The 12,408-nt window shown below is 39.8% G+C and overlaps 1 protein-coding gene across 4 annotated transcripts; it reads left to right on the forward strand.

Annotated features, from left to right (window-relative positions):
* Nucleotides 1–1,978: 1,978 nt before the first annotated feature.
* Nucleotides 1,979–12,173, forward strand: hmg20a (high mobility group 20A; the record flags this gene model as incomplete). 4 transcript variants are annotated; one of them, XM_084018307.1, is made up of 9 exons in its annotated part: nt 1,979–2,046; nt 4,198–4,287; nt 4,428–4,637; nt 6,663–6,795; nt 7,686–7,723; nt 9,207–9,282; nt 9,576–9,791; nt 11,192–11,324; nt 11,672–12,173. In XM_084018307.1, the coding sequence occupies exons 2-9, from the start codon at nt 4,222–4,224 to the stop codon at nt 11,673–11,675; spliced, it is 876 nt and encodes a 291-aa protein (XP_083874433.1). In that variant the 5' UTR covers nt 1,979–2,046; nt 4,198–4,221. The 4 variants fall into 4 exon arrangements, with proteins under 4 accessions (XP_083874433.1, XP_083874436.1, XP_083874434.1 ...); XM_084018310.1 differs by having other exon boundaries at nt 9,210–9,282; XM_084018309.1 differs by having other exon boundaries at nt 1,988–2,073.
* Nucleotides 12,174–12,408: the final 235 nt, after the last annotated feature.

A 12,408-nucleotide genomic window follows, 5' to 3' on the forward strand; every position in this document is an offset into this window, starting at 1 on the left:
ACCTTAACTAAATATTATTATCTAATTGTGTTCCTGTTGTAATTGTAAGTAAGCCTCAATGTGGGAAAAACTACAGCCTTATATTACTATAGGGAAAAAAACACTTCTAACAAATAAAACTAATGAACAATTTAAAAATGCAGCTTCGATTGCAAAGCAGAATTGTTTTCAGCCATATAAAACATCAATACCAAATGTCAGGTTTTGATGCGGCCCCCTGAGGACTCACTATTTTCATTCTTAAGTTCAACAGTCAAAAGATGGAAAGAGCAAAAGATGTCAGTTTTTCCACCGACAGCAGCCTCTGAATGCAATGCCGCCACAAGACATTTTACTAAGGGCAGTTACTCTACTTCTCTTTACATGCTTGCTGTAACTACTATTATAACACTGTTACCTTCAGCACCTAAGGCTAATATGTAACCAGCAACTGAATCATTTGAAAGGCTTTCTTGAAAATGTATACTGTGACTTCAAGGAGAAGTAGACAAAACAGGTTGTGTAATGGGTGTTTTTCTGATTTAAACCTCACTGACTAGTTAGTATTAGTATTACAAATCCATGCTGTGTAGTCAATATAATGTTGTAATGACAACAAATGTGTCAGGCTGTACCGTAGGTCAATTCATAAATCCATATGACATCATACATATTTCACATTTATATATTCTAATTATATAACATTTGGTGGAAAGGTGAGGCCAAGAAAAGTATCTAACATGCAGGTTGAGCATCTTCAGACTTGGTTGGTTAATACTGAGAGGTTTGCTACTGCTCTTGGAGAATTTCTGGGGAAACCATTTCTTACATCCCCAGAAATTGATATGATTATCTTCAAGAAATAAGAAATTTGAGGAGCACTCTGAGCTAAATGTCTTGGTTTTGTTTGTGGCTTTCTTTTCTGAACTCTGGATGTACCCAACCTGTGTGGGTAATGGGCCTGACAATTGGGTTGGATTAACTCTGGGTAATTGCGAAGAGATTGCAATCAAAGTTTCAATTAGACTGCCGCTGCAGTCAGGTTACTCCCGCCTGGGTGTTGATTTGCTGATTTGGAATTAGAGTATTAGTCTTCTCACTCTCCCTCTCTCATTTTCTATGTCTTAAGTTATTGGTTGGGAGCTTCATTATTAATCATGTGTATTCCGTCCACAACAGGACAGTAATGTGTTACTGAATTCTATACAAGCCCACAGAGAGGAAGCTGTGCTAAAAAGGGACTACTTCCACAAGCGGTGTATTTTTCTCATATGAATATAATTGTATTTCAATTTATGGGGGTTGCTCAGTGCAATATGAGGATATTATTGTTTGCAGAAGTTGATTGTACTCCTGGGTTGTCATCCCTGTAAAGATCATTGATGAGTTGTGTGTTGTTGTGCTTTGCTCCTCGCATCGTTTTGCATGAGTAAATCCAAATCGGATGAAAGGTTTCATCCTCTCATCCGTTCAATACTTCGTGCGAACTCTGATGTGTAGCCTACTTGATAAACAAAGCTTGAAATTTCCCAAGGGATTTAACTCTGGAAATAAATTTGAGAGATGTAATACGCAAAGCGAACAGTAGGGTGAAGCAACACCCTATGTGACATGGTTCTTCTACACGAAGAAAACGGTGGCCGACGAGAGGCCACAGAATTAGAAAATGTAGAACAGTTTGCTGTAATAGTAATGACATTAATGTGCCTTTCTTTGTTTGTTCTCATTGATGTTTGAAAGGGCATAATGTTGAATTAACTTTCATAATAATGCTGGTCCTGGTGCAAACCTTTCATAGGCTGAATCAGAAACTGGGTAGCTGTAGTCAACATATTACATTTCTCTTTATATCTCTTCACCATATATTTCAGTTTTTTTGTGATTCCATTGCATTCTCTTTTGTAACAAAGCATTAACTCAAATCCGATACAATATTAAAAATACAGACCGAAGTATCAGTATTTTGCAGGGCTAAATATTACGTTTGCGACATGCCTGTCTATGTGGTGTGATTCTATGGAGTTGCTGCTGTAGCTATTGTTTTGATTAGGACAATCATTTGGAAAGGTACAGCTACGGATTACGTTATCTAAGGTTAGTTTCCGCTCGATGGTTTTCGTAATTATTAATTAATTATTCAATTGATGATGTTTCATATCGCATACTGACGAGTTAGAGTAAGATGAAGCAGAAGGTTAGCTGCCCGTCGGCTAGTTAATAGCTTGCTGAGTGCTAACGCTGGCTAGCTAGCCCTGCAGCATATCAGTCCAATATGCTAGTGCTGGACGATTGTTTCTGATAATAACTTCTACGTGCCTTTGCCTTTCTAATAACGTTAATGTTAGTCGTCGTGAATATCAGACATTCGACAGCCGTGCAACAATAAGTCGTGGTGCTTAAGACCGCATTTCTTGCACGGCAGCTGTTGAAGTTGACATTAGCTCGTGTTAGTTAACATATTGACGCTAGCCAGTAATGGTGCTGTTTACCAGCTGGACATACGGTTTGAATGGATTTCATCAACATCTTAATGTTGTCATCTTAATGTCAGTTTAACGTAAACGCTGCTAACGTGACTTTAAATTAGATTCTGTCCACCACAGCCTTTGCTAACAATGTAGCTTGTACACAATGTTAACGTTAGCCAACGCTTCCCACACTGCTGACATTATTACAAACAACAAAAAACCCTAACTCAACAACCTATTGTGGTATCTAATGCCATTTAGCTACCTTTGTTTGTAAAATCTTGGCTTTGGAGTCTGTGCTGGCCTTGGATCCCTTGTACCGAGGTTGGCCTATTCTAGGATTTATAGTTTGGTAGTTTTTAATATACAGTAGTCATATAGGTGACCAATTGTATACACCGTATTTATTGATATGAAATAACCCATGTAAAAAGTGAAACTATAAAGCAACGGTAAAGCAGAAATTGTAGTGTTATTTGGTCCAGGTAAAACTAAGATCAAATGTCTCATCATGCATTGTGTGCTCTCACCCAGCCGAGGGCACTGCGCCATAGGTTTTAGCAAATCACTAGTAATGCAGTATTTTTAATGCTTCGTTTACTTTTTGAGTTGTTGTTCATAGCAAAGCCTCAGCATCTTGAAGCTAAAGCTGCATGTAAAATAATGTCATAGTGTTGCTCAAATGAGCTTCCAAAATAGGTGGCACACAGGGATCCTCTTGTCTGGCTGTTTATGTGATGATGGCATTTATGTGAGTCATTTGAAACTGACTTCAGGCATCACAGCAGTTTTTGAAAGAAAACCCCAGCTCACCTTAACTGCTGCTGTCGGGGGACTTCCCCACATATTCACATAAAGGGCTTGTGGTGGTAGACCAGCTAATTCCTCTGTGACTTTTCCCACACTATTTATTGGCAGGGGCAAAAACCGCATCCAGGATGCAGAGGCGTGCTTCCCACGTAGCAGTTTAGAAGAGGTCGAAGGTTAAAACACAAGGATGTTGTTCCTATTTTTGGAGCTAAACCTGGGCTGTTTGCCCACAAGTACTCTTGAGTCAGCATTTTAAATTGGTGTTCTTTCAATTAATTTAGTCCCTTTATAAACAAATTACCTAATGTTTTTGAAGTTGTCTTGAGAGTCAAAACAGTTGTATTTCTACTGTCAAGCTGAGATTTAACACAAGTAAACCGTTTTTCTGATGTTTGACTACAAACTCTCTTTAAAACTTAGTTAGAACAGAGGTTCAGCTGGAGAACAGAATGTTTTTCCAGCGAGCTCTTTTCTTATCGCTAATTAAGAGGCAGTTCCAAAGCTATACTTCCTCCTGTTGAAAATGGGCTAAATTAGCTCCTGGGTAGTTGGGGTGCTTTGTCTTTTCATTCACTTGCTTGATAATGATTGATGACAGCAGGACATTTCTATTAGAGGAAATTATGGCTAGTCAAGAGGATTTTGGAGTGAAGACTGTGGGGAGATTGCAGCAAAGGTGATACCACGGCAGAAGTAACAATCTGCTCTATTTCCTGGCTAGGCAGCATCCCTGGTGACAATGCTCAACACCTCAGTCCAACCATGTCTCAAAATGCTTAACCCACCTTCATCGGTGTCACCTCCTTTTTTCATCTTGTTCCCCCAGATAGCACAAGCCTTACCTTAACTAACTACTGACCTTTTCACATCATTAACACCACTCAGATTTGTAGCTCTTACCACACTGATTTGAGATGTTTCTCCCACTGTTTTTCTCCAGATCTCCCCTGTAGTCATAGAGGTCATGGAAGAGCAGACAGGCTCTCCGGCTGCCAATGCTGATAACAACAGCCAAAGAAATGGAGATGAGGTAAGAACTGAACACACAGACATAAAATGACATATTTTCAAGTTTTTCCAATGCAAACTCCAAGTATGACTCCTGCTAGTGTGGGGATTGCTACATGGACCTTCAAAACATATGTGTTTTGTTTATTGTTATCGTTGTAGAAGCCCCGACGTGTCAACTGGACCAAGGGGAGGAAGAGAAAGAAGCCAATGAAAGACAGCAATGCACCCAAGGCCCCCCTTACAGGCTACGTTCGCTTCATGAACGACAGACGGGAGCAGCTACGGGCGGAGCGTCCAGACGTGCCCTTTCCAGAGATTACGAGGATGCTGGGCAACGAGTGGAGCAAGCTGCCCCCCGAGGAGAAGCAGGTCAGTGAAGAAGTTCCAGACAGGTTAACACATTAAGCAAACACCTGTGAGGAATCATGTGTCACAGTTCTGCCTTTCCTTCCTTTCCAGTTTGTGTGCTATTCGAAGATTACATAAAAAAAGCTTAAACTCATATAGTTTAGTGTTGGGATGTCCTGATCCATGCTCAAAGATCAGTATCGGGGCCAAACAAGGCATTATTTAACTGATCAGTATTGGCTATATGGTGTCTGGTCCAAACTTTTGTTCAGCACTTCAGTGCATTGTCACAGTCTCTCTGTGGTGCATGGTGTTACAACGGTGGCGAGCCGATGACAGCCACACTCACCACGTCACTGCGAGTGCAGCAAAAGCACTGTGAGCAAACGGCTAATAAGAGATATTTATTGATGTAATCTGTGCAACAGATGTATTGAAGATGAAAATAAAAGCTCAGCGGAATACAGTTCATCCAGGTAACTCAGGAAAAGGCAGCACCATAGCTCACACACACCACACTCAAGGATACATTTAGAGGGCCAGAGACAAGGCCAAAAAGATTCTACTAAGAGGGTTTGTTATTTTACTATGTTTGTTAATGCAATGCAGAACAATTCCGTTATCAAGCACATACATTGGATTGATTTTAATAACTTGAAAGTGTTCAGTGTGTACTGTGTTATCTCTGATTAAGACACGCTATCAGCAATTGGTCAATATTAATTAATAAATGTTGGCATCTGATGCAAAAGAACTTGATTGAAACGTTCTTGATTACTGCAACAATAGGGAATAACTAGGTTGATCGAGAGAGATGTGGAAGACAATAAACAGACAAAAGGCAGGAGCAGCCAGGAGCAAGATATGTTCATTTTTTGATTAACAAGCTGGTGGATTTTTCATTTTCATTACTTTTGGCTTTTAGTGATTGCACCAACATTGCCCTCAAATGACTGGACTGAAATATTAATCAGCAACATGCCAACACCGAAGACTATTCCCAGCTACATTTAACACTCTCAAACCAGCCAAGACTTTCATTAATTTTTTTCCTTGTGCACAAAAAGAATGTTAGAACAAAAGCCTCTTGAGTGTCAGTGCTTTCGAGCTGACAAAACACTGACTTACACATGACTGTGTTTGGTAGATTGACATCCTTTTACAAATTGCCTTGAGAAAGAGATTACTAAAGATAAAGTTGCTTCTTGTAGTGATAGGACTTAATAAATAGGGATCCACGATGTGACTTTTTCACTCCTGATGCCAATACTGAGTACCGATCGGATAACAGTGTTTCATTAATAAGTCACAGAAGGGACTGGGATCTTTATTTTGTCTGTAAGGTAACATCAGGCTCACCTTTTAACTTTGTAAAACAAAAATTAAAAAATAAATAAAGACATACACATATATTTACTATTGCTGTTTATGATTCAGCAACAAAATTTAAACAGGAATTAAGATTCCAGTACATCCATCCATCCATCCATTTTCTACCGCTTATCCTGTATTTAGGGTCACGGGGGGGCTGGAGCCGATCCCAGCTGTCATTGGGCGAAGGCAGGGTACACCCTGGACAGGACGCCAGTCTATCACAGGGAGACATGTAGAGACAAACAACCATTCACGCTGATTCCAGTACATAATGTGTTAAATTTAATCATAGAATTGAATTCAATAGATTGGCCCAATTGTCACTGATTCAGATATTTTAGTCAGTATCAGTCTAATATCTGTATTGGTGCATCCCTAATCATTACAGGTTTACAGATGTTCCATAACAATTTGCTAATCCATTGCAAACATATGCGTCATACCACTGTGCTTCAACCAGGGACAACTTGGATGGCCTAACCAAAATATGGTTTTCATTTTTATGTCAAAAATATCATTCTTTCTTTTAGAAACCTAATAATTGAAATAATAATAATAATGAAAATAATTCCTTCCACTCATCATGCCATCTCACCCACCTTCATCCTGTTAAGCCAAACTTATTTTTTCTCTTTGTGTGAATCTTCTCACCTTTCTGTCTTCTCTCTGCAGCGGTACTTGGATGAGGCGGAGCGAGATAAGGAGCGTTACATGCGGGAGCTGGAAAAGTACCAGAAGACAGAGGCCTACAAACATTTCACTAGGAAGGTCCAGGAGAAGCAGAAGGGCAAGCGGCACAGGGGAGGTGAGATCTGCTTAGCAGGCATGTCAAATACTTCATGTTTAGAGGTTGACTAACATTAACATGGATCTGCAGTGAATGTCATACAATGCAACAAGCTGCCAGTTGCCTTCTGTGCTTATGTGTCTGTAAATGCATTTAGTTATCCGAAAGATATACATGGAGGAATTGGAATCTTTAATTTGAGCACTAGTTTGAACATTTTGGTTTTGACCATAAAGATGCCCATTAGTAAACCATTAAATGAGCTTCTAAAGTTGCTTTGTGGCTTAACGTAGACGACGTCAGTCTTGTTGGGAATCTCCTTTAAATGCTCATGTGTACCTGCTTAAATTTCAAACAAGATGTCGGTGTATTTAAAAAAATAAAAATAAAATGAGGCTGACAAGAATCAGAAATCATTTCCCAACCTTCTGCAATGTTATCTACATAATTTGAATATATTCCATTATTTGGTGTTGGAACTCATTATTTTCCTTGCTCAGTCAATGGAAATGTGGCAAGGAAAAGGGATAGTTTTTGAGTTCATACTAGTTTCAGGTTATGAGTTATAGTTCGGCTTGAGGCCAAGGAGCCGTTACTATGTCTCCCACAACACATGGTCCACATTATCTCTTCCTACTTTGGTCCTGTGAATAAATCCAAGTTTGAATATCAATAATGTTGATGACATAAACAGCTCTGCCTCGGCAAACAAAAAAAATCTTGACTTAAGGGGATGATCTGCCTCATTTCAGTTGATTCACAATATAGAGTGCAGACATTGGATTTATTTTACTTTTTTGATGACTTTACTTCATTGTATTAGTTCCCGATGTAGTAAAGGCACGCTGTGCTTGGGGAAACATGATTCATCTGCCGTGCTCTTTCTTTATTCTTTCCTTCCTTTCCAGATGTCGGGCACCAGGTAGCCAACGAGGCTCTTCATGAGGTCAGTAACTCCTTCGTGCCCTTTCACATTCACAGTCACTCACAAGAATTCAATATCGGATTTAATGAAGTGAAGAAACGGGGCGTTGGCTGCAGAGCGGACATGTAACAGTGAAACGTCGTGATGGAAAGTAGAATTTTTGGCGGTGACGTCTTATTGGCTACTCCTATAAATGTGATATTAATTAATGCGTATTCAGACATTCTCCTCTTTGCTGCTCTGCTCGACTTAGTGCTGGCTGAAGGCATGCGATATGATTAAAGTATATTGGCACAAAACCTGCAACAAGAGTTACAGCCACCATTAGAAAACAGGATGACGGTCCTCTAATCAATCGGGATCTTCTTTCACCTGAAAAGAGTGAGTTCAATAGTAAAACAAAAAGTAAGTTGGTGCTAATGGGGATGTGAATACTCTGCCACAATTCCTGCAAGGAAAGCGCAATGTCGTCTAATTAATCACATCAGCCTGTCAACATATATTCTTAATTGTAATATGTGTATGAATGGTAAGAAAAGGAAAAGCTATTTTCAAATATGATACTTATAACTTCTGCCTCGGGAACACTGAATGCATTGTGGGAGCTACACAATGTCCCGATATGAAACGCAAGGTTAGGACGGTGATTAATTTAACAACCATGGGTGGCAAAGAACTCAGCCGCATTGATTGACCCCATGACCTAACAGTCAGTGTTACATCTATAAACAAACCGCGTACCTATCAGCTGTGTGCTCATCAGCATCACGCTGTCTTCTGACGTTTGGAGTTTTTAGACAGAAGATACAAGTCGTGTATTGTGATATTTACTGGAAATTACATACAATGTAGTCAATAGCAGAGTCTGTGTTGCTATTTTTTTACACCAAGGAACTGCAATTGTGTTGTGCATGCCCTTCTCTTGCTCTACCCATCAAGCACTTATTGTTGCATCGCTAAAGCTGGGTTAAGTGGTTTTGTTGTTGTGTTTGTGCTCGTAATCCAAGCACTTGGCTTATACTAAGTCTGTAATTTATTAAGTTCTGCATATAATTATGAGGAGGTTTTCCTCTGTGAGTCGTATTAGCATTCTCCTGAAGGGTTATGGTCAAGGTCACTGTAGCGGAATCAACATTCCTGTGGGGATACCAGTGTTTCCCCACTAGATTTCAAATGACACGGGATTCGGGATACATTTGATCAGAGAAAATTATGATGCATCCTTTCAGAGGAAGGAGAAAAGAAGACAAACTTGTGCTGTATCTTGTGCTGCTATTACGAGACCCATTTCAATGCCTTTGATATTTTAGCAGCATTGTTGATGAAATTACTCCCCCTTCCTCATTTCTTGAACTCTATCACTGTATTTCCCCTTTGGCCAGGTATGAAATCAATTACCCACCCACCTACTGCCCTAGACTGATAAATGACCAGCTCTCGCTGTCAGTCTGTGTGGCCACATGTTTCCACTGTTCAGCTTATCTCTGTCTCTGGCTGTCAACAGAAGGATGCAGAAGGGAAGGACAGGACTGTGTTCGACATACCGATCTTCACAGAGGAGTTTCTCAACCACAGCAAAGGTAAAGAGCTTGAACAGAGTCTGCTGTCTCGTTGAGAAATACTGTGACTTCTGTAAGTCTCCATTTGTTTCAGTGTTTGTGAACACATTCCTCTGCTACCTCATGAGAACTTAGTTTCACAGTGCTCCATCGTCCCAGAATAGTTCCACAGTCCGGCAAACAGTCATGCCCTACACACCTCTCTGAGCAAATAAAAAATTCATGATGACACCAACTGACGTATCCTGCTTAATAGCCTCTCCGTAGTTCTCTTATCTGCCGTTGTTTAAGCTGATCTGCGTATTCCTCAACAGCTCGCGAAGCAGAGATGCGGCAGCTGCGTAAGACCAACATGGAGTATGAGGAGCGCAACGCAGCGCTGCAGAAACATGTGGAGAGCATGCGCGGCGCAGTAGAGAGGCTGGAAGGCGACGTGATGCAAGAGAGGGGGCGGAACGGGCTCCTCCACCAACACCTGGAGACCCTGCGCCAGGCGCTCACCTCCAGCTTTTCCTCCGTGCCTCTGCCAGGTGAGAACCACAAGTACTTCATTCAGTGTTGATCCCAGTTCCAAACACACAACCAAAGCAAGTCTTAGTCTTCCGATGAGTCATCTGTAGTCCACTTGCAAGGGAAATTCTTGAGACAGAATGATTTAGTTTCAATAACAAAGATGTTAAATGACTCAAGAGTTTAGCAGATACAATTTTAAATTGGACATTTTTGCAGCATCTTAAATTAATCAGATATTTGCTGATACATCTATTACATATATATATATATATAACAGTGTAGACCATTCGTTCTTGAATTGAAATGAAATATACTCCTTTTTTTAATCAACATTCTGCTGTGTGTGGGAAAATAAAATCAAATACTAGCTTTGCTGTTGTTTCGGAACGTGTGCGATGTGACTGTTGGGCTTGGTGTTATTGACTTGATATCCCGTTCCAGTAATCCATCCCTAGACACAAACGCTGTAGTAAACGATTAGCTCCAGAGTCAGAGTTGAAGCTGGTGAGACATGAATAATAATGTAGGCGTTTTCATACACCCACTCTGTTTATTGTGGTTTGAACTCCAGTGTATCTCCTGGTGAGATGTATATTTACAGTCGGACCACTCGCTGTTTTAGAACCTTCATTTTAATTTAATGAATGTGGTTCTGCTTTGTTCACACTTGTTTTATGCACACACAGAGGACCTGTGCTGTGCTCACCCCCACAGGCTTTTCTCTTGCAGTTTTCCCCCCACACCTATTTGAATTCCTTGCTCACACAGCAGCAGAGGCACCAACTGGAATGTATTCATAAGAGCTCGGCGATAATAGATGATTTCAAACTCCTCAGGGAAGCTCTTTGGCACATTCAGTTTAGGAGAAAATCTCAATAAATTAATAACCGCTAACGTCAAAGTTTCTTCCAAGTGCAAGCATGTTTGCGTCTGATTTGATTGGTTCTTTCAGTAATTGTGCCATTTACATTAATACTTACTTTATGTAGTTTTTGACACACATTTAAATGATTAGATCCAGCCGTGGGATGATGTTACTTGCAGCAAAAGCATCAGTAATGAGATGTAGTGGCTGGTATTGTTGGCTCGGATCCTTTGTATTTGGATTGGTCTTTTCATCTCATAATTTGTGCCCTTGGTGTTCGATGGTCAACCCTGCCGTCACTTAGCTGAACATAAAACCTCCATTGCTGTAAAGGCTGGTTAATGTAATCAGAAATAAATGACACTTCAAAACATTTAAGCATCATTTATTAAAATGAAATACAACATAAAAGGCCGACCCCAATATTGCTGCCGAGTGCCATTTTAGTGACACATTTGGCAGCTGATAAAGTTGATCCTTTTAAAGGTTTGTGTTCTCATTCACTTTAAAAGCAACTTTTTGTACTGACATCACATACTTGTTGTCCCACAGCCAGTGGAGAGACGCCCACTCTTGACAGCATTGACTCCTACATGAAGAAGCTCCACAGCATCATTGTCAGCAGCCCCCAGGAACACGAGAGTCTCATCAACACTGTGAGAGACGTGGTCAACCGTTTGGACAGGTAAAAGCTGCTTTGGTTGTGATGACTTTAGTGGAATATAGAGTTGCAACTCATGACTTTACATTATTGATTATTCCAATAACTTATTTATTTTTGATAAATTGCCTTGTCAGTCAAATGTAATGCCTAAAATGAGGCCTTAAAATTGCTTTCAGTCAGACCAAGGTAGGTCAATTAGTCTAATTGACAGGCTGTTTCACTTCAAGGTCCATTTATTAGCTGTTGTGGCGTTTTTTTTAAATGTTTCACCATAGTATGATTTTTTTTTTTGGGGGGGGGGGGGGGGGGGGGTTAGCTGTGAATTTATAATGTCTAACATGTTTTTTGCTGTAATGCCTTTCCCCCAGATAATTGGACCAGATCCCATTATGGTTTTGATGGATTGAGATTCACCACAACATTCAGTAGAGACTGCTCGCCAGCGGTGAATCTTCCTGTCGATCTGTCATCCCAGTTGATTTTAAAACTTTTATTACTCTGCTAAGGAGATGTAGGTGAAGGTGATGTAGCATCTCATATTTATTTATTATTGTTTTACATTAAAAAAAACCTGTTCATACTTTAACGTAGCTGTAGTTTGTTTTATAAAATAATTAAATGGTAGGACAGGAAGCAGTTTTATGTCACTCGTTGCTCCTGTTCTTCACTGTCCATTCATAGCAAACACTTCCACAACAATATCTACACATTATCAAAGATGTTCTGATCAAAGAAAATGTGTCAGCGGCTTTGTATTTACCATATCCAAGGAATAGATTTGAGCGGACTTTACTTTAAAATGTGCCATTTTTTTATTTGTTTTTTCTGTGTGAAAAAGTCTGTGTTTTCAATAAACATATTTACATTTGAGCAGTCTGTTTGTTCTGGTTAGGTTCATGATATGCTGGAAATATGTTGGCATACTGACATTAAAATCAAGTGTGGACACAAAGTACCATTGCGACAAGGTTTCATCATATTCAGAAAGAAAGACATGTCAAAAATGAACGATAGAAAATGTTAAAATAGACAGTTATTTGTCAAAATAAATGCATTTTCAATTTGTGGTTCATCACACTTTAAGAATGGTTGACTTTTAACAGCC

This window comes from Eutrigla gurnardus, assembly GCF_963514095.1.
Source record: "Eutrigla gurnardus genome assembly, chromosome: 9".
NCBI lineage: Eukaryota > Metazoa > Chordata > Actinopteri > Perciformes > Triglidae > Eutrigla > Eutrigla gurnardus.